Source organism: Euleptes europaea, chromosome 9 (genome assembly GCF_029931775.1).
Source record: "Euleptes europaea isolate rEulEur1 chromosome 9, rEulEur1.hap1, whole genome shotgun sequence".
In the NCBI taxonomy this organism is placed as follows: Eukaryota; Metazoa; Chordata; class Lepidosauria; order Squamata; family Sphaerodactylidae; genus Euleptes; species Euleptes europaea.
This window is the reverse complement of record NC_079320.1, coordinates 68,140,054-68,163,095: the sequence shown is the minus strand read 5'-3', so window position 1 is coordinate 68,163,095 and position 23,042 is coordinate 68,140,054. Positions and strand designations below refer to the sequence as shown.

The 23,042-nt window shown below is 42.3% G+C and overlaps 1 protein-coding gene across 1 annotated transcript in view; it reads right to left on the bottom strand.

The window, feature by feature from the left end:
* The window catches only part of TEC (tec protein tyrosine kinase), a 40,200-nt gene extending 29,225 nt beyond the window's left edge, over nt 1–10,975 (bottom strand). The window contains exon 1 of the mRNA XM_056855635.1: nt 10,805–10,975. Within this exon, the coding sequence (XP_056711613.1) occupies nt 10,805–10,942 (138 nt within the window). The 5' untranslated portion in view covers nt 10,943–10,975. The remainder of the gene's footprint in view (nt 1–10,804) is intronic.
* Between the last annotated feature and the right edge of the window lie 12,067 nt (nt 10,976–23,042).

Below are 23,042 nucleotides of genomic sequence, written 5' to 3'. Positions count from 1 at the left end.
GTATCTTGTTTGTAGTGGGGATAAGGCCACATACTGTACAGTGTTTTTTACAAAGCATACAGGCATTCCTGGCTTCTAGCAAGTTGCTTCTACACAAGCTCATTTTGCTTGGGCTGCAGGAGGTAGGGTTTGTGACTTAAAACAGGCAAAACCCAGGTTAAGATGACTGCGGCTTGTACCTTGGCAGTATTTTGATTCCAGCCTTTCAGTATACCAGTTACTTCAATTCTGGCAAATAAACCCACAATTCTGGCAAATAAACGCAAACACACACAAAAATATTGACTAGCATGCTCACCCTCCATATGTGAATTTAAATATTATTTTTCAAAAACCAAAAAATCTTGTAATCTCCTACCTTCAAAAAAGACCCACATTTAAAAAAATACAGATTTTTTAAAGACAAACCAAAGGGGGGGAGACTTCCCAACTTTTAGGAAGCAACTTGCTTCTGAAAGAGGAAAGGGTATAGGAAAACCCTTCTCATATCTGCATATCAGGCCAGAATTCTTCCATTATGCTAAGCAAAGAAAGCCCCCCAGATGTAATTTTTGCCCAAACTCATCCTATTTAATACTTTTCAGAGCAAGGCTTTGCAGCTGAATATGATGTTCTCCGTTGCCCTTCCTGATCACTCCTAACACAAGGTTTGATTTGAGCCATGGCTTTGCTGAGGCTCAACCCCTCCCAGAGCTCAGCCAAAACATTTGTTAAGCAGCCAGGAAACAGTAACATCCCTATAGGGCAGTGGTTCCCAAAGTGGGCAGTACCATCTCCTGGGGGGTGGGATTACCTAGGGGGGCACTAAGAGGCAAGGGGGCGGCAGGGGGGGCGCTAGAGGTGGGGCCCTTCGACTATGTTGTTCACTAAATTACAATAGAACAAGCGATAGCACCATGCTGGCAAGTTTGGTGGAAACTATCAGAATATTTTTCTAGACTTTGAAGAGCTGGTACCACTGGATCAAGTTCATCAGTTTTGCTGAATAAATTTCAACTAAAAAGTTTTAATTTGATTTTGAATAGACGTGCAATTAATTGTTACTGTTTTGAAATTTTACTGTTATCTTCTTTAGTGTGTCATGCAAACCTCAATTTTGAATAATGCTTTTTATAGGATAGGGTAGGGGGTGCTGGGGTTGAGTTTTTGGAACCAAGGGGGTAGTGGCCCAAAAGGTTTGGGAACCACTGCTATAGGGGGGGATCAGACTACACATGGGAGGGAGGCTACAAACTCTTCTGCAAATCATGTATTTTCAAGTAAAACAAACAAACCCACAAAGAAAAGCCATGATTCTGCTGGTCACAGAAGACAATGCTGAATTTGGTAGACCAATGGTTTGACTCAGTCTAAGGCAGATCCATGTGCTCATACGCAGAACTCATCTGGTTTGGGCCTAAGTATTGAATGATGTTCCTTCCTTCATTACTGAGTAAACATAATCATCCTAGAATAAACTAGACAACATATAATTCCAACCTCTTTCCCATTTTAGATATGAACAGCTTCTTTGTTGATGAAGGTAATTATTTCAGGACCTTCACAGTTCTCTTCACAGTAACTGACTCGGGCCTGATTTGCATGTGACGCTCACTCGTGGGGACTTTAAGGCCGTTAACGCATGACCGATTTGGTCTGCTTGTCCCCCCCAATGTAGCGGTTTTCCAGTGGTCACACGCACGCTGTCCCCACTCTGCGGATCAAATCTACCACGAGCACGATTTACATGCGTGTTTTCCAAGACCCGTCTTATCGTGAAATACAGATCACAATTGAGATAAATCTGGTTGTTTCGTCATGCATGCGCTTCCGGGTTGATATTCCATTAGTCCTTGTCGCCCAAGACTGCGTGTGTGCGTGGGTGCCAGCGTGTGCGTGGGTGTGATAATCACCCGGCCAAACGCAACTGGGAGTGATTTTTTTTATTAGTGCCTGGCCGCCCTAAAGAGGGGTGTGTGTGTGAAATTTCCCGCCAAAGAGAGGGGGGGCTCCTCCGGTAGATCAGCCACCCGCTGACACCAGGCCCCGTGTACGCCTCGCGCCGAGGCTGCACCTCTCCCTCACAGGCTCACTCCCCTCAGGGGCTCAAAACCGCCCCTCCACTGGCCAGGAAAGCGAGCGGGCGACGCTGCTAAGCCTGACGAGACGGCCCAAGTGTCCGCTCGTCTCTCGCGGCTCCTGCGGCACCTGCCAAGCCGCCGCTCAGCTGGCCGGCGGACTCAGTGTTCCCTGCTCTAGCCGCGCCTGCCCCGAGCTTTCGAGCCTCCTGCCGCCTCAAAAAAGGAGACGGCGGAGCTGCGGGCTGGAGAGCTCTGCTTTTTGCTGCAGAGCAGGAGGTCAGGAGAAAAACTAACATCCTGAAGTGAGTTGCATTGGTATACCGGAATATCATTCTAGGGGGGAGAAGAAGAAAAAGGAAGACGCCAAGCACGCACAATCACGTGACTGTGATGTAATGACGTCGGTAGCGATGGAGAACTCCCCAAATATCCCACGTTATCCCATGTCCCAAACGCATGGAGGATCGGGTGGTGCACATAGTGTGGGATGGGAGACGGACGTGCGTTTACTTTTATGATCCCAGATTAAAATAATGTGAGATGAGAGAGAGATTAACGGTGACATCTTGCCCTTGCGTTAATAGCCTAAGTTTGCACAGTGTCTATTTTTAAACTGGGCTCCTAAAGTGAACCGCAGGGCAAGCAGGAGACATTGAACAAAGGGAGAGAAGAGAAGGTCATAGGCTTCTGCGTTTAGTCATGATAGGGGGGAAACAGCGCACAAATCACCATTTGCAGAAAACTCCTGGTCAGAAACTATTATGTGTGGAAAGTTGATTCACCATATTCTGACTATGTCCTATGGATTTTTTTTTTTTAACAAGTCAACATAGTGAGACACTGCTGCAAAAGAGTAGCTCTGCGTCAAGTGGGAAGGATTAGAGATTATTTCTATTTGCCCCACGGGAGAAGACAAGTAGTTAATTTCATGCCCGGGTTATTCAGAAAAATGAACCTCCATAAGCGAGTACTCTCTTCCTTGCAACGGGGTAGTGCCAGACTTTCAGGTTCTTAGAGATGGGAAGACCCAGAAACAAAACCGGAAAAAATTGCAAGTAAAATGTTCCCCATGCCAGAAACTTATTTCCAAATTTTCCAAAAGAAAATCTGGAAATGGTGGAAAACACAGAAAGAAAATCTCTATGAAATATTTTCCCTTTTTGGAATGAGTGAAATACTTTTAAAGATGAGTTTATCTGAGTTGCGGTTTTATCCACTAAACTTGTTTTCTAAGAATGATGTGGTATGAAGATTTGTATGTATGGCAAAAATTAGATTATCACAATTCCTGTGAATATACTCAGGGTTATACTCAGAAATATACTAACATCTAAACTGCATCTCTGCTCCTAGCATGAGAGGCGTTTGTGGAATGCTGCTTTTTCTGGTTTTTGGAATGCTGTGATTTCCTTTGTAATCTGGAATTTCAGGGTAACTTTGATACGGGTTTCTTGAGTGAGATGACTCCGTTCAGAATAACCTGATCCTACACATCTGAGTCAAAACAGGGACAGATCTTGAAGTAAAGCACAAAACCCCATCTCACAGAAGATGGACACAGAACATCAGCGTGTGGAAATTAGCATGGTAGAGATGGTCAAAGCCATTACACCGCTGTTGTAGCCAACTTTTAATCTCTCTCCTTAAAAGAATGGAGCATAGGGCCAAACTACACAATAGGTTTTTTAATGAGACAGGTCCATACTTCACGTGGTGCTGCAAAATGGGACAAATAACTCCCCATTAGGGCAATTTCAGTTTTGGAAAATGGTGCGAAGGGAGGGAGGGAGGCAGGAGCCCCTCCTCCCTCTATACCGCATTCCTAAGCCAAATTGGGCCCCTGCAGACTTTTAAAATGACATTCCAGGCCTTTGCTGTATGGCTGTGGGGAAAGTGATTCAGGTCCAAACCTCAGGTTGACACTTGCCTGCTTGGGGCAGGAGTCCTCTCGCTGATGCTTCCATGTCCCCCATACTCACTCAATAGAGCAGCAGGGGAAACATGGGAGGGGGAGCGACATCAATTGATGTCACAATGCCATTTCTCGGTTTTACCTGGAAGTGATGTCACAGCACTCTAGGAAGTCCCCAAAACGCTATGATTTTACTATATTGTTTTGGGGAATCCCTGCAGCGTTGTGATATCACTTCTGGATGAAACCTGGAAGTGGCGTCAAAACAGTGACTGACACTTCCCTTTCCCATACCCCACCCCCAAAAGCTGAGAGCTGAAGGCAGTGGTCAGGCAACCCTATAACCAGAGCTGACTCGATAAAAATGTATTGTGTAGGTTGGTCCATAGATGCCTTGCTACAAGGAAACAGGAACCCTTCCAAAAGATAAAAGTTTCCTGGTCATCTATATTATATGTAGGCTTTGTGTGTTTTATTCTGGCGTATTTTTAAAAAATAATTGAAACCAGCCTTGAGTCCTTTTTTTAGTAGAATGGTAGGTTACAAATGTCTTAAATAAGTACATAAATAAATGTCCTGCACTGCTGGAGGACAAAGCCAGAAGGAGGGGGCAAACTACAAAAGACTTCTTGAGGGTGACTGTCATCTTAACAGGTCAGCTTAGAATCCTATTCAAGTCTACTCAATGGGACTTACTCCTCAGAAAGTGTTCTTAGGACTGCACTGAAAGCCTCAGGTGGCAAAAACTAAGATACATGTGTAGAGTGCAACAGTACTCTCTCCCACACTGGGGTTTATCTGCAGTTTTGTTTGATCAAAACTGAAGTTTTTTTTAATACTGCTACATTTCAAAAACATGTTAAATAATACAATGTTAAATGTTAAGTTATGCATACTGCATTTTAAGTTATTGAAACAGTAAACTAAGAAAGTAAATATTGCAGATCCCACCCCCCATTTCCATTTTTTCATAGAAGAAAATGCCTCCACCACCACCCCCATTTTTCATGGCACTGAAATTTCCAGAACATTTGCTGTGCTGGAGTAGTAGCTGCAAAACATCATCATTTTACAGAGCTGCATTGTGATCAAAAGCAGCGATTTTTGAGATGCCATTACTTCCCCAAACATCATTTCTGGCCTAAAATCTGCAAAATCTATTTCTGAATATCTGATTTTATGTGCCCTCAAACGATAACAATATGGAATGGGTTTGGGTGTCATAATGTACAACTCTTAATTCTTGAGAAAACACCCTTGTCCCTCAGCCTTGCAATGCAGGATTACTAGGGGGTCTGTCAGACAAATACTCATTATCACATTTTGCCTCCGATATCCTTTTCTTAACAAGTTACACCACTAATGAAAAGTGGGTTTCAATTTCCTGGTTCTTTGTTGCATACATCTAAAAATAGCAGTCACCTCAAACTCCAAACTCTCACATTAACGCCGATCTGGTATTTCTGTACTAACCATTTTCAGCTTGAAAACACATTCCATACAAGGTAATGTAACTGTATAAGCAAACAGAATTCTGTTCCAGTTGTCCACTCCAATTGTCTCTGCTCCTCCATATCTTACATACATCCCTCAGCTTCACAGTTCAGGACCTTGTCAGACACTCTTTAGTGTTACATTAGTAAAGGACCTGTTTCACAAACAGTTAATTTTAGCTATAGATTTTTATTTATTTGATCATCATTTCAAATTTGTTCAAGTCATACCAAACTCCACTCTGTGGCTAGGCCTTTCCCCAGAAAAATCTGTTTACTGATATGTGAAATGTGATGTTCTCTTGGCAAGCTAAAAGTCTCTTCTAGGTACAGTAAGTGATATGCTCACTGTATAAAAAGTTAAGGCTGCTAGCAAAGTCTCCTTTCCTGCCAGGAGGCAGAGCCAACCACAAAATGGCTGCCACAAGAGGCAGAGCCAACCACAAAATGTTAAGGAGTAAGGTTATGCATAAAGAAGCCTACCCTTGATCCAGGAGATCTCAATAATTATTGACCAGTTTCAGATATTCCATTCTTGAGCAAGGTGATTGAACTGGACAACTCTAAGCCTTCTTGAATGTGGCACATTGTTTAGATCCCTTCCAATCTTGTTTCAGGCCTGATTATGGAACTGAAACAGCCTTGATGGCCCTGGTGGATGACCTGAGTCAAGAGATGAACGGAGGGAGTGCAGCTATGTTGATTCTCATGAACTTCTCAGAGGCTTTTGAGACCACTGATCATAGTATCTTTCTGGATTGTTTATCTGGACTGGGACTGGGAGGCACCATTCTGTGGTGGTTCTAGTCCTACTTGGAAGATGGGTTTCAGAAGGTGGTGCTGGGGGGTTGTTGTTCAGCCCCTTGGCCTTTGGGATCCCACAAGGTTCCATCTTATCCCCTATGCCTTTTAACACCTACATGAAACTGCTGGGTGAAGTTATCTAGAGATTTGGGCTGGGTTGACACCAATATGCAGATGACACTCAACTCTACCTCATACTTCCAGCTGATCCCAGGGAAGCTGTAGAAACCCTGAACCAGTGCCTGGAAGCAGTTTTGAAGTGGATGCAGGCTAATAAACTGAAGCTTAATCCCAACATGACAGAAGTGCTACTGGTAGGTAAAAGGTGTGTCCCGGGATTTAAGGTGTTACCTGTTCTGGATGGGGTTGCGCTCCCCTTGAAGGAACAGATCTGTAGTCTGGGGGTGCTCTTGGACCCAGGCATACTGCTGGATAAGCAAGTGGAAGAAGTGGCCAAGAGTGCCTTTTACCAGCTTTGACTGGTTAGCCAGCTGTAGCCGTTCCTGGACAGAAAAGATCTGACCACTGTGGTACATACCCTGGTTACATCGGGATTATAGATTACTGCAATGAACTCTACATGGGGCTGTCCCTGAAAAGTGTTCAGAAGTTTCAGTTGGTACAGAACGCTGCAGCCAGAATGTTGACTGGATTGGGTCATAGGGACCATATTACTCCAGTCTTGGTCCACCTATATTGGCTGCCAATTTGTTTCTGGGCACAATTCAAGGTGCTGGTCTTGACCTTCAAAGCTCTATATGGTTTGGGACCAACATACCTGAAGGACTGCATAATCCCTTACGAACCTGCCCAACTGTTACGGTCAACTTCAGAGGCCCTGCTCCCCAGGGAGGGTTGTTTGCCCCCTTCTGTTGCTGTCTTCCACCAGCAAGTGAAGACTTTTTGTTTCATTTGGCATTCCCTCAATGAGCCCTCCTTCCTCCTAACCAATGTTTGATGTTTTGAATGTATTTTAACAGTTTTATATGTATTTAACTCTTTTTTATTCTTTTTAATGTTGTTTTAATGAGGTATGTTGGGGGTTATTTTAATAGTTCTATATTGTAATTTTATCATGTATGTTTTTAATTGTTCGCCACCTTGGCAGCCCTTCTAAGGGCAGAAAGACAGAATATAAATTTTGTAAATGAATAACAAACAAATAAATAAATAACTCTAATAGTAGCTCTTCAACGTTTTAGGCAGAATCTATGCTTAACAGGTGACCTTTTAAAATGAACATATTGTTGAACAACGTTTCCTTGCTTACACACGACTTGCCTTTAGTCGCACGGTGAAAGTCCTGTGCTGTGGTAGCAGCGGCTGCCAAAGCAAGTTTTTTTTTTTTTGAATCTGCACACTCCATGCCTTTCTTCCAACTACAATTCAAAACAGCTTTGGAGTTAGTAAGGTCTCAGGATTTTCAGATTGGGACTCCTAGTTTCAGGTCTTTCTTCCTGTGCCCCTAGGTGTGCAAAAGGAATGAAAGACTGGTATTCTTTCCATAGGTGCCAGCTGGACAGCAACACAGGCCCCACTGGTAGATTCAGCACCTGTGTAGGTAACCTAAGGAGCTAATAATGCAGCTTCAGCTTTATCTGGCTCTATAAAGCTTTAGACTCGGAGCTTCCTCCATAGAATCATAGAGTGGGAAGGGACTACCAGGGTCATCTAGCCCAGTCTCCTGCACAGTGCAGGAAATTCACATCTACCTTCCCCCACACACACACCTAGTGACGCCTACTCCATGCCTAGAAGATGGCCAAGATGCCCTCCCTCTCATGATCTGCCTAAGGTCATAGAATCAGCATTGCTGACAGATGGTCATCTAGCCTCTGCTTAAAAACCTCCAGGGAAGGAGAACTCACCACCTCCCGAGGAAGCCCATTCCACTGAGGAAACGCTCTAACTGTTAGAAATTTCTTCCTAATGTCTAGACGGAAACTCTTTTGATTTAATTTCAGCCCGTTGGTTCTGGTCCGATCTCCTGGGGCAACAGAAAACAACTTGGCACCATCCTCTATACGACAGCCCTTCAAGTACTTGAAGATGGTTATCATATCACCTCTCAGTCTTCTCCTTTTCAGGCTAAACATACCCAGCTCCTTCAACCTTTCCTCATAGGACTTGGTCTCCAGAACCCTCACCATCCTTGTTGCCCTCCTCTAGACACATTCCAGCTTGTCTAACAACAAAGCCTACCAGTAGAAACTTCAACCAGACTGCTCTTTTCTTGGCTGTTTGTCTATATGTGACCATGTTGCTTGCCCATGGCGAGCAGCTGCTTGCTTCCTCTAGGGCCTCAGCTGTTGCTTGCCCCAGCCAAGGTCACATGGGTCTAGCCCCTACTGGCCTAATGGCTCCCTCTCTCCTGACCTTGGGACTCTAGCCTATTACCACTTGGAACTGTGACCCCAGCAAACTCTGTGAGATTTTAATGAGTAATTTACTTCCCGCTAGCACATTCCTACAGTGAAATCACACAACACCATTTCAGTTCACATTTGCAGCAATTCCACAATATAAAACAATACAGCCAAAAATAAGAAGCCTTCTCTCTACCCACATGACAAAGAGGCCTTTTCTTCCAATTAGTCCGTTTTCTTACCGTAAAGCGCTGAATCATAATGTCACCCCATGTATACCCTTAATCAAGATAAATGTTTTTTTTTAAAGTGTCAAATGTTGAAATGCACAAAATCTATTCGTAATACTGAACTAGGGCTACCAGCCTCCAGGTGGTGGCTGGAGATCTCCCACCATTGCAACTGATCTCCAGGTGACAGAGATCAGTTCACCTGGAGAAAATAGATGCTTTGGTAAGTGGACTCCATGGCATTATACCCCATTGAAGTCCCTCCCCTTCCCAAACCCCACTCTCCTCAGGCTTTACCCCCACAATCTCCAGGTATTTCCCAACCCAGAACTGACAGCCCTATATGGAACTCTCACCTGGAAGCCTCCTCTTCTTTTAGTTTTTTTATGTAGCGAGCATTTTTATCCTGGCTTTCCTCCAAGGAGCTCAGGGAAGCGTTCATGTTTCTCCCTGTCTCCATTTTATCCTCCCAACAATCCTGTGGGTTTGGCTGAGAGTGTGTGACTGGCCCAAGGTCACTCAACAAGTTTTATCGCAAGTAGGGGTTTGAACAAGCATCTCCACAGTTCCTAGTCTAACAGGGTAACCACTACCCACAATGGCTCTCAAGGGACCCTCTCTCATCTCCATACTCTTGAACTGTGATAGGAGCCAGCTTCAGTGTGTTCATTTCTACTTTTTTCAGTCTGAGCTATCGCTCTCTCTTGTCAAGCTCCAATGCTCCTGTGCCCTTTACCTTAAAGCTCCCAGACAAAGGCTGTTAGGGTTCCTTCTCACCATTGTTAAAGAGGTCTTTGCTTCTCTTGGAAGAGATGTTATAGGAGATAAATTAGGGCAAACTCCCAAACATGTCAAAGATACCCAGGATAAGCCCCGTTCTGTAGATAACCGACGCACCAAACCTGTCACATTTCAACAACAGAAACCCAGGCAGTATCAAGAGAGTTTTGATAGACAATATCCCCTACTCTCTGCTACCCCTCAGCATCAGCCACAGACTGAACTGTTCAAATTAAATGTTACAGTTTGTGAAGATTTTTCTAAAGGTCATCTGAAAGACACATCTGTGGAGCCAAAGAAAGCCAAATTTGCCTTAGTGCATACTTGGAAACTCAAATTAACCAATTGGTTTACGTTTTATTCTCTTGCCCCACTTTTTGTTCTATAGGGTTTTTTTCCTTCTCTTTTCACAGGTTTACTTGTTTTTCTTATCTTTTGGACCAGAGGTCGATTTCTACAAGCAGTCCGCCTAAACTCACAGCACCAGCCCAGTTGCTTCCTACACTGCTCAGGTTACATCAGAAGCTCCAAGCTATACAGGAGAAACCAGGTTGCAGCTCCTTCTCACACCAGTTTTTCCACTCCTGAAATTGGATCAACACTGGTACGGGTAGGAACCATAAAGTGGATTCCTACCGTATGTATGCCTTGGGGCTTCTGATGTTACCTGAGCATCATGAGACAAAGCAGTTCCCATGTTATGAAGATAGTGCGGAAAGGCACGTCTAAAGATAGTGTGGAATGGAACATCTAAACACGAAATTCATTTATGTTTTATATACACCTTATACACATAGCCTAAAGGTGATTTTAGACAATATTTTTAATAATTTTTTACATGTGGAGCATCATGGGGAACTTGCCGTTGGCGCAACCAGCCTGCACACGCGCCATTTTATTACCCTTTGTGGGAGCTCAAAAAGTTTTGGATTTTGAATATTGGATTTCCGGATAAGGGATACTCAACCTCTATAAAGATTTCTGTTTCTCCCATCCGGTACCAATGGCATACAGTTGTTACAACATCTCCACCATCAGTAACCACCATCAGTAAGTTCAATACCAGAAAATTAAAGCAGCAGAACAAAAACAACTATAAAAGCAAATATCTTCTCAAGGAACCACCGAAAGGACACTGAAATAAAACCCAGCTTCCTACCTCTGGTCGACCTTCATAATACGTTAACATGGATTTTGTAAGCACGAAAAGTCTCTCTTTGTAATTTAATGGAGATGTCCTCTTCTTCTGTTGTGACCTTTTAATCAGAATCTCTTCTAGAATAGCGTTCACACTCATTTCAGCCACTTGCTCAATCTTGCCCCAGCCATTGAAGAGCAAATTCTGCAAAAGGGTAAGTGAATAAGTTATATTTTGCTGGGCCACAGATGCTTGGTGATAAAAGTAAGCTGCCACTGAACTTTGCGAGTCGCAGTGAAACCCAGGAAATTGCATTCCTGACACAGTAACTCAGAAATTAACAAAAGTTAAACATTAGACAAAAAGGTCAACTCTTTGCTCAGCAATGGCACGTCACCTGCAGCTTGATTGGCATGAAAAACAGGACATTCTGCTGCTTTGCACCACATTCCTAAGCACAGTTTTGCTCTACTAAAGTCCACTTGAAGTCAATGGGCTATCAGTCTTCTATCACCTCATTCTGCTGTGTAAAACAAGCCATAGTGAAGCTCCTTCTTAAAAAGAACCTGAGAAAGCACCTTCTGTGTGACTGGGTTTCCCCTTCTCACACATTCTGCTTGGCTGATTGAAGTTCTTCCAAGAACTATTTTCTTCAAACACAGAAAGTCATCGATATCGGAACTAATCTTTCCTGTTTCTTTTTATGACATCAGTTACACACTCCCTTCTAAAATATGTAGGGCATAGATGAGAACTTGTGGAGAAAGACACATACGTTTCATGGTATCACGTTTTAGCCACTGGAATGGTTCACCTAGTCGTTGACTAGATGTAGCTGCTCAGCAAAGCCAGATTTTGTGAACAGGGTTTGCTGAAGTAGCAACAATAAAAAGTCATATTATTATGATGCACCCACAATATGCTTTTGCTGAATGATAAGGCAGACTTAGGAAGAGTAAGAGAAGATTGAAAAAGGTCAGTTAAAATTATCAAGAGAAATGGATAACCTTCCTTGTAAGTAGGGTTGCCAGGTCCCTCTTCACCATTGGAGGGAGGTTTGGGGAGCAGAGCCTGAGGAGGGCGGAGTTTGGGGAAGGGAGGAACTTCAATGCCATAGAGTCCAATTGTCAAAGCAGCCATTTTCTCCAGGGGAACTGATCTCTATCGGCTGGAGATCAGTTGTAATAGCAGGAGATCTCCAGCTAGTACCCAGAGGTTGGCAACCCTATTTGTAAGAAGGGCTTAAATAATACATGATTTTTAGGGGGGGGAATAATGAGGAGGGACATAATTTATAAAACCATAAACTGGTGGGGAGAATATAAAATCTCAGGGGTATCTACTGGAATAGATTTAAGACATACAAAGGTAGCAATTCTTTATACCATATTTAAACTATAGAACTCATTTCCACATGATGGGATGTCCACTAGCAGAGATAACTAGCTGGAGGACAGGTGTATTGGTAGCTATTTTCTGTGACAACCAAACACACAACCAACATATTCGGAAGCAGCATACTTCTGTCTACCAAACAGTGGTAATTAACAAGAGAGAATGGAAACCACCGACATGATTCATCTTAAGCCTTCTTAAGACATCAAACAGACATCCAGTGTGCAAAATACTGATCCAACGGACAACTGACCTGGCACAGCATTGCGATTCTCATCTCAAATCAGCATTGCCCTTTATCACAATTTCCAATCCATCTGTAAGGCACCAAAGGAACTCATCTCAAACTTTGCAAACAAACAAAAAAAGAAGTTCTTAACAAATAATTCTGCACAGCCAACCTCACCAGTGAAAACAGAGTTCAGACTCAATACCTGCATTCTAGCATAGCCTACTGCTGAAAAATCTCCCCCTCATATGGCCACAGCACTCATGAAAAACATTCTTTGGAAACCGGGAACCCAATGAATGGCTCACCTCGTCTGCAATAGCAGTGGGAGGTTCGAACTGCCGTCCCTCCCAAATTTCCATAACACCAATTGTCAGAGAGCTCTCTCGGCTCCACTAAATCCCGCTCAGCCAGTCTGCCAAGTTAAGAGGCTGAAAGACACAAAACGACACGGCACTCAGCTCTTCTGCTTGTTAGGATATTTATGCTTCTTAACCCTTCTTTCCAAAGTCAGAACAACATTACAAAAATAAATACTTCCACAGGTAAAGTTAGGATGGCACAAACTAAGCAGAGCCACACCCTTCTAAGTCCATTGAACTCACTGCTTTAGATGATACCGTCCATGCAAACATATTCCACCAACTCCTGATTACTAGGAAGGACTGAAAACTAATCATGCTGGTACCTCTCATACAAAATCTGCTACATGAAGGTTACCTCAACAGCATTCTATTTTTTAAAAAAGAATTATTTCATTTTATTAAGAGACACAACAAAACATAAAATACTACACAAACATCACAAGGCTTTACACCCAATAACAATAACTTAATGCTACCATATACCGAAACGTATTTTCTCAGGGCGTACATATCATTTAATATTTAAGTTCTAATAATTGCTGACTTGGGATAGTGACATTCAAGTAACCAGCTTAGTGTATCCGCATCTTCTTATAACATGATTTTATTGTAAAGACCATTATATGATATTTGCATATTTTATATAATAAGATTTTATTGTAAACTTCACTGCACGATTTCCCTTTTAATGCCAATAAAGGCTTTCGTAGTCATTCGTCATAATAAAAAAGATTCCAGTACCCTACTTTATTGTATATTGTCATTATCCAGTATAAGACAAATACATTTTTCCTACTATAATATTTGATCCTTCAACTGGAACGTCTATGCCAGATAACTAAATTTTATATTTTTCCAAATCTTTGATCTTATTAGACATTTTTTATCTATACACAGCATTCTAAACTTATAAAAAATAAAATTCCCATTTTTTTTTTTGAAATTCTTCTTTAGATTTACAACAGCGTTCTGGTGAACAGCCCGACGCACCTCAACACATACATATCTCACAACAAACAACTCTCCGATTGGGGGATGGGGTGGTAGAAGCAGCCAGGAGAATACTACCAGTTCGACAATTCATGTTGTAAGCCGCCTTGCATTCCGCAAGGGAGAAAAGTGGCTAATTATTGTTTTAAATAAAACAAGATAACAAACAACATGGGAGTCAACAAATAATCCTCAGATTGAGAGAAGGGGCAGCAAAGAATGTATGTACACTAGCTCACAGAAAGCTGGATTTTCAGGTCTGATTAAAAATAGGAAACAGAAGCAAGTATACCCCTCGCACCCACCCACCCTGCCTTTCATTAACCTAAATATGCTATTCATGCCTGAGCCTAACCATATTTATCTGTACATCTCAAAGCCTGTTTCAAAAAAAGAGATCGTATCAGGATTCTCATTTTCCACATGGGGAAACTGTAGCATCAAGAGGCTGAGTAACCTGATCTGTGTCATAGGATGAGTCAGTCGCTTTTTCAGACCAGGTCCTCGAAACCTGGTCTTTTTGTCTCCCACTCAAAATATTTTATGAACTACAGCGGGTGGGGTGGGCGGGTCTCAATCCTGCCGAGGGTAGATAAACCTGCTTGTAAATGTATAGGGGGAAATCACTACCAGCACAGAACAGAGAAACTGTCTAGCTCACTGTTAAATTCAACGCCTTATGGCACTGCAATTAATGAACGCAAGATGCAGTTTTGCTCCAACAAAGATTGTTTATGCATGGGAGTTTTATCTGAGGTTCGTTGCCTGCTGGACCCACACTTTCCTGTTGGGAATCTATGCACCAGCAGTCTCCAGGCTGGTCCCTTTGCATTCAGAGTGACAACAGAAGGAACAGTCTGGATCCGCCCTGAGTATGAACATTGGTCCCTCTAGCTTGGTTAGACTATGGCTTTCTAGCCCCTCAGGCAGTGAAAGGTTTTTTCCCAACACCTGAGACCTTTTAACTGGAGATTGGCAGGAACTGAACCTTGGTCTTCCTGCATGTAAAATGTATAGCCTGAGCCACAACCCCTCCCGTGGATTATAACCTATAAATTATTATGTTTATGTTATGATTCAGGGAAGAGAGATCAAACCTGTTAGTATGGTTTAGGTTGCTCTGAAAATAAATCTATCTTTCTGAAGGAACGAGGACACAGAATCAGCATGCACTGCTCTAAGATTAGTCATGGTTCTCTTTTCTCTAGGGGAAAAATATTAAATAACAAACTTCCCTTTACACTGTCTCCACCCCCCCACCCAAGAGTGTACATTCAAAACATCTCCTTCCTGGAAGGCACAGAGTATGTTTACATTACAAACACAAACTAGTTTAACTGCCATTGGTCCTACCCAAAGAATTTTAGGAAATGCCTTTATGTGTACCTGGATGGCCCAGGATGGCCCGATCTCATCAGATCTCGGAACCTAAGCAGGGTCAGCTCTGGTTAGTACTTGGATGGCAGACCACCAAGAAAGACAAGGGTTGCTACGCAGAGGCAGGCAATGGCAAACCACCTCTGAACATCTCTTGCCTGGAAAACCCTACAGGGTTGCCATAAGTCAGCTGCAACTTGACAGTACTTTACACACACACATTTATGTGTACGATTCATATGTAAACCTCTACCAAAGAATTCTCAGTACTTCGCAGTTCTCTGTAATTTCTGGAATTGCTTGGAGCAAGTCAGGGTAATTGAACTGGCATGAAAGCAGTTTAGGTTTGTTGTGCAGGGCTGCGTCTATATGGTGAGGATTGTAAGTGCAGAGGAATTCATACAGAGAATGTAATGTCCACACAGGAATTTTGTGTACTTTCCTTGGTCAGCCACTATCTGCATTTTTCTCCTGCTGTGGTAAAATGAGTACACAGCTTGCTGGGGGTAAAGGGAAGATGACTGGGGAAGGCAGTGGCAAACCACCCCGCAAACAAAGTCTGCCTAGAAAACGTTGGGATGTGACGTCACCCCATGGGTCAGGAATAACCCAGGGTGTCCGACTACAATCAGGGAGTCATAGGTTCAAATCCCCGCTGTACCAGGGGAGGTTATTGAGTGACCTTGGGCCAGTCGCACACTCTCAGCCTATCTTACCTCACAGGATTTTTGTGAGGATAAAACGGGGAAAGGAAGAATGTTTTTTTTTTTAAAGTTGGATATAAATGAAGGATATCAATAAATATAAATAAAAATAAAATTTAAAAACCAGCACTTGCTATTGCGCTATAGCACAATAATTTTATAGAAATCTGTTGCCACAAAATACTATTTACTTAGAATTCTGCACTTTCCTTTTTTTTAAAGGTAAGTTTCTAACCGTTTTCATTGTGGAGATAGAAGGGAAAATTCCCTTTTCCCTGATGGCACCACAAAATAAGCTAGATGTTGTTTTTTAAGGTCAGCTGGAAATTTAGGGCAACCAATAGATTGCGGCAATAGACTGTTATACTGTTATAGCACAGCAGCAATTGCCTATATTTAAAAAAAAAACCTGAAAAAAGCCTTCCGGGGGCATGTGGTAGGGGGGTAAAATGGCAGCCTTCCCATTCATACAGCTTGCTCATGCATCCAGATTGTATCCTTTCTAGTAGGAGCGCACCAAACCAAGTTTGAGAGAGAACGTGCCGAGAACAGGGACAGACGGGAAAGAAGATGATTAGAGTATGACATCACATTAGGGTTGACAGTTACTAGCTAGAGATCTCCTGCTATTACAACTGATCTCCAGCTGATAAAGATCAGTTCACCTGGGGAAAATGGCAGCTTTAGCAAATGGACTCTATGACATGGAAGTCCCTCCCCAAACCCTGCCCTCAATTCAATTCAATTTCAATTTATTACAGTCATTGACTAGCAAAGCAAACATTCAAGAAATTAACATTGATTTTAAAAGTAGAATCTAACAATATACCTATTCATAAGATATTCAAAAGAATTACCTCCTCAGGCTCTGCCCCAAAAATCTCCCACCAGTGGCGAAGAGGGACCTGGCAACCCTACATTACATGGAAGCTCCGAAACAACGGCTGCAATTTGAAAGCCAAGGTGACCAACAGCTTCCATGTACAGCACATGGTTAGAGTGTCAGACTAGGATGTGAGAGAGACCGAGGTTTGAATCCCCAATCTGCCTTGGAAGGTTCCTGGGTGACCTTGGGCCAGTCAGACTCCCTCAGCTTACTATACCTCACAGGATTGACGTTATGAGGGTAAACTGGAAGACAGAACGATGTTGTAAGCCACTTTGGGTGAGGAGAAAAGTGATGTAAATATCCAAATAAGCAAGCAGCCTAGATCTGACCAGATGCAGGGCTGTGTGGACACTGAATACAAACAAAATTCTGCAACAGTGCACACCAAAAGCCCAAACTCTGCAGCAAAAGCTTGATAATGCAATTATTATAACTGTAATGAATGAAAAACATGCCAGTTAGTTATCAACCTCCAATTCATCATAAACTTACCTTTTTCACTTCTAATTTGTACAAAAAATTCACTTAAAATATTTCTTGCAAAATGTTACTTAGGCAACAATGGTCGTTACTAAGTGGAAGTTGCAAAAACGTATTCAAAGGAAATGTTCTAATGTAGATTGTGGGATACAGAAAAGAAGAAGTTAAAAACACATTCATTTGTTTTTAGCAGAAGGAATCGCTGTCCAAAAATCTCTCTCATCTGGCACATACTATTTTATTTTATGAATAAAGAAATAATAAGTATTTTTGGATACTGTTCTGACCTTCTGAGGTGCCATCAAAAAAGTCATTATTTTAACACAAGTGAATTACAGTGCATTCCTAAGGAGTTACTTCAGTCTAAGCCCATTCATATCACTGGGCTTAGACTGGAGTAACTCTTCTTAGGAATGCACTGTAACAGCTTAATATGTTTCTCTGTTTCACAAGAGTACGGTAAGTAAAACACACACACACACATATATATAAGTACAAGCTCATTTATTTACAAATAAATATATTTGTATATACTTGCTATCCTTTTTATGTATGTATATGTATATTTATGTATATCTTTTATTTGCTGGTCTTGGACCGTATTAAACTTATTATTATTATTAGAGTTATTTCCTGCTCTCAAAAGGTCTCTGAAGTAGACAATGCCTTACTTCGAGGCAACTTTGTGAAAGATGAAGCTGCTTAACTATCATATTCAAAAGCAGCGTGGTCCAAGATATTCCATTTTGTGCTACAATGTTATGGCCACCTCTGTTTTAAAGAGTAATCTGGTTATAGTTTCAATCATATGAGAAACTAGACTGGTATTTCCTTATGCTGAATATGTTGGTTTTATCAATCAACTTGATTACACCTCATTAAAATGTTCCTGAAAAGGAAATTGCCTTCTGTGGATCAGCATACAGGCTGAAGAAATCAAAGCCAACTCCCGGCTCACGGAAACACAGCACATCAGCCTGGACTTCTCTCTGACATGCTAAATTTCTATGCATAAGGGGATAGATCCTATGACTCCCTTCAGCTAAGCTGGACATTATGGCTCTCTTCTGTTAACTCTTGCTTCAAGGGAAGAAGACTTCCTCCAATGGAGAATGACTGTTTCTGATGGAGAAGGGTTTCCTCTGATGAGACTTTGTTTAAGGAATTCATCTCTCTGCTGGAGGAAAACTTAGGGCCATACTATAAGTTACAGTATCTTCATGTCTGACATGGGGATGCCAACGCCATTTTGAAACTTAAAACGGGCAATTTTAAAATGCTGCGCAGCGCAATGGGATGAGACACTCAATTCCCACCTTGCGCCTTTTCAAGTGCTGAAAGAGCTGGGGGGGGGGGAAACCTGCCGTTTCAGCACTTGAAAAGGCCCTTAAAAATAATGTGTCCTGCTGTACCCTTTGCAGCATTTCTAAATCACCCATTTTAGGCTTCGAAATGGCAGCATCCCTGTGTCAAACACAAGGACGATGTTACACCTAGTTCAGCCCTTGGTGGAGGAGAGTCACAGGATCCAACACAGTGTGTTTTTCATTGGGAGGAAGGTGGGGGGAAAATTCAGCTTGGATATGGCACTGGGACAGCGTTCCTCATTTAGTTGAGGATTTAGGCTGGAAAACAGACCGGGGGAGTATAACCCTGTTACTTCTCCTGGACCTTTCAGCAGAGCTTTTGATATCAGTGACAATGGAATTCTTTTGGACTGCCTTACTGGGACTGAGAGGTACCACAGTACAGTGATCCTGGCTGGTCATGGAAGGTGCGGGCTCAAGGAGTCCAGAAGGGGATACTAGGAGATTGCTGTACTTCCCCCAACCCTGTGAGGTTCCACAAGCTTCCAACTAGTCTCCTGTATAATATCTACATGGCAACGCTGGATGAACCTGACACCCAACTCTGCATCTTGTGTGCATTACGTCATAAGGAGGAACTGAACCAGTGTCTAGATGAGGTGATGCATTTGATGAGGTTGTACAAACTGAAACTTAATCTAGACAAGATGGTGGTGCTATTGGTTGGGGATTCAGCAAAGCTAAGCAGTGGTATTCAGCCTGTTTTGGATGGTGCTTCATTGGTTCCCATTTCATTTCTGGGCCCAATTCAAAGTGCTGGTTTTGACCTTTAAAGAACTAAATGGTTTGGGGCCAGGATACTTTAAGTTGGCTTGTCTAGCATGAGCCCGCACATATGCTGAGGTCATCTAATGAGGATGTGGTTTGTATGGGGCTGTGGTTCAGCGGGTGACCACATATGGCCATTTTGGTAGCAGCAACAAGATCGCGGAATTCCCTCCTTTTGGAGGCACATCCAGCATCATTCCTCTGAATTTTCTGGAGGTTTCAACAGGGCTTTGGTTTAGTGAACTGACTTCTACAGTACAATTCTAAGCTTAGAAGCAAGTCCCATTGAGCTCAGTGAGTCTTACTCCCTAGTAAGTGAGTTCAGGAGCCAGCGTGGTGGACTCTTATCTGGAGAACGGGGTTTGATTCCCCACTCCTCCACATGAGCGGCTGAGGCTAATCTGAAGAACTAGATTTGTTTCCCCACTCCTACACATGAAGCCTGCTGGGTGACCTTGGGCTAGTCACAGCTCTCTCAGCCCCACCTACCTCACAGGGTGTCTGCTGTGGGGAGAGGAAGGGAAGGTGATTGCAAGCCGGTTTGATTCTTCCTTAAGTGGTAGAGAAAGCCAGCATATAAAAACCAACTCTTCTTCTTTTCTGGAATAGTTTTGGGTGAGAGGCCGGACTTCTTTTTTTCTGGTTTTGCAACCATTCTCCTAAGATATTTTTATGTTGTTTCTTCCCATTAGCTGGGCTGTTGTTCCTTTCATGTGAATTTTGGAGAGGTATGGTTTCATTGATGGTGGACTTTATTGCGTATATTCTACACTGTAACTGAGTTTTTATTATGATATCAACCACTGTGGGGAGTTTTATACTGAAAAGCAGGAGCTAAGTAATTTAATAAATATTTTCTGGCACTGGAATTATACAAATACTTCTATGCCTTAAAGCCCCAAGTATTTTAGTTTTGATCCCCTGAACCATCAGTGGAAGGTGTTGACGGTTGTGGATCTTTCTCATGTTGTCCTCCTACCTGCAGTCTTTCTGACCACAGGAGAGTTAATGTCCAGGTTCATGGGACCCACGTGGTGTAATAGCAGAGCAGGTTGGAAGGCTGCAGTGGGGAGAGGGAAGGGAGGGAAAATTGGCCTCTCCGGTGCTAGGAGAGAGAGGAGAAGATGATTTAACCCCATCCCCCTCCACAGCACCCTCCCTACCCATATGGCTATTAACTGTATACGGCAAAGCAGATGACATCCACACTACCGGTTTTGGCCTTGCTGTATAAATAGATAATTGCTCTTCATGCAAAATCATCCTTCTCAAACACTTCGTATGAACATGTCCGGAACATGGTGTATTTTCACGGCTGCACTTTAACAACAGACTGAATTTTGTGATGGTGCATTAGCAAAGGGTTTTTTTTGTTTTGTTTTTTGGATGTTTGTTTGTCTTTTTGGTGTTTCCAGAACACGGAATCTATTAACATCTTTAGTCTTAACTCGGAAACCATTTGTCTTCTCAGAAATCACATATGTTCAGTAACTGAAATAACTTAAAAATTAGAACAGTTATTTTGCACAGATAGAAGGCCTGGTTCACACATGCCTGTTTATCACTTGATGTCAGCACTAATAAACAACCACTTGCATGTGTGAATGGGCCAACACCGACTAAACACCCTAGGTGGAGCTTTGTACACAGCATCATCTCAAAGGTTTTTCAATGGAAACAGTTCTAAGAATCAGCTGACAATAATAAAGGAAAGGAAAGGAAAGGGGAAATAGAAACAAACATAATGAAAGGAAACTAGCTTCTTCAGAAGAAGCTGAAGGGACCGTTCTGTGATATATATATTTTTATGCCAAAGAAGCAAAAGTCCTGCGGCCAGCTAAAATGAGTATGTTTGCATAATAACATGAGAAAAAGAACATGAGAAAGGTTATCCTACCTCCTGACTTCAGCAGAGACCAACTAGAATAAACCTCCACTGTTCTTATTTGTTCTTTGTTTAATTCTGTGGGACTAACACAGCCACTTAAGATTCTTACCCTGCTTATGTGGGTGTCAAAATAAAATGGGTGTGAGCCAGCCTGGTGTGGTGGTTAGGAGCGGTGGACTCTAATCTGGAGAACCAGGTTTGATTCCCCACTCCTCCACATGAGTGGTGAATTCTAATCTGGTGAAGCAGGTTAGTTTCCCCACTCCTACACATGAAGCCTGCTGGGTGACCTTGGACCAGTCACAGTTCTCTCCGAACTCTCTCAGCCCCACCTACTTCACAAGGTGTCTGTTGTGGGGAGAGGAAGGAAAGGTAATTGTAAGCCAGTTTGAGTCTCCTTAAAAAGGTAGAGAAAATCGGGGTATAAAAACCAACTCCTCCTTCTCCTAAGTTTCCACAGAAGAAAATTAAGCACTGCTTAGTTGTCCCCTAAGGTAACCAACTGTGCTTACATAAACTGGATTGTGCCTTGACTAACCACAAACAGCCCTTTTACGACATTAAACAGAATTGCTTCCTAGTCCACTTTCTGCAAGCCAGACAGTCTTATGTGACACTTGACCCACAGAGTACAATGCTGTTGTGGGGTGAGATAGTGCTGGGTTATAAAATTTGATTTATATCCCTATTTGCAAGCACTGAGTCCTTCTCATTCTGTCCTCCAAAATGCAACACTCCTACTACATAAAGTAATTAATTCTAGACAGTTGACAAATTGATTTCTTTACGATATTTCTTCTGAAACTTGGCAACACCAGCAGTTGTCTATGTAATATATCAGGGAGGATCTGAAAATTCTAAGTCATCCAGTAGACAAAAAGGAAATCGGCCTTTTTGGCAAGGGTTTTCTTGGAAAGCGTATCATCAGTTCCTTTGTATTAAGACTAAGTAAACATTAGTCAAGTTCTGCTTCTACATGCTGTGTACACAGCTGTGGTAGTGGCAGATAAGCTTATTAGCATCTGTTTTTCGAAGGCGCTTTTGACTTGTTTTCTTAATGCTATCAGCAAAAATGTGACTAAAGAATGCTACAATAACCGGAAATGACTGAAACTGTAGTTTTCTTACTTTTTGAAATGTGGCTAAACAGGTTCACTGTCCTAAAAAAAAAACTTAACAAAGAAGCCACCCATGCAAAAAAAAAAAAAAAAAAAAAGGCTTGTCACACTTTACAGACCATTAAATTTGATGCATTAGAGGAAGATTCCAGATCAAAGATAGCATAAGGCACAGACATGCACTTTAACAGGTGTTAGGTATTTCTAGAATACGGAAAAAATGCAAATCAGTACATCAAAATAGGCATGACTTAGAGCACACAAAAATACCATAATGTTGTAATTACCCTGAATTTCACTAGCAATAAACCTAACTTTATACAACTTCTCACCTACAGTAATACCCTTCCAAACAGGGACATAGACTCGGGGACCAGGGTCTGCAACAAACCAAGATGCCATCTCTGTCCCCATATCCATTCTGACAACACAATAACCGGACCTAACAACACCAGCCATATCATCTCAGGTTCATTCACTTGTTCACCTTCCAACATTATATATGCCTTCAAATGCCAACACTGTCCTTCCACTCTCTACATCGGACAAACACATCAGTCCCCGTGCAGAATAATAAATGGACATAAATCCTACATTAAAAACTACAACACTTAAAAACCAGTGGGAGAACAGTTGAACCTTCCAGGTCATTCCATTGCTGACCTAAGAGTGGCAGTCCTCAATTAAAT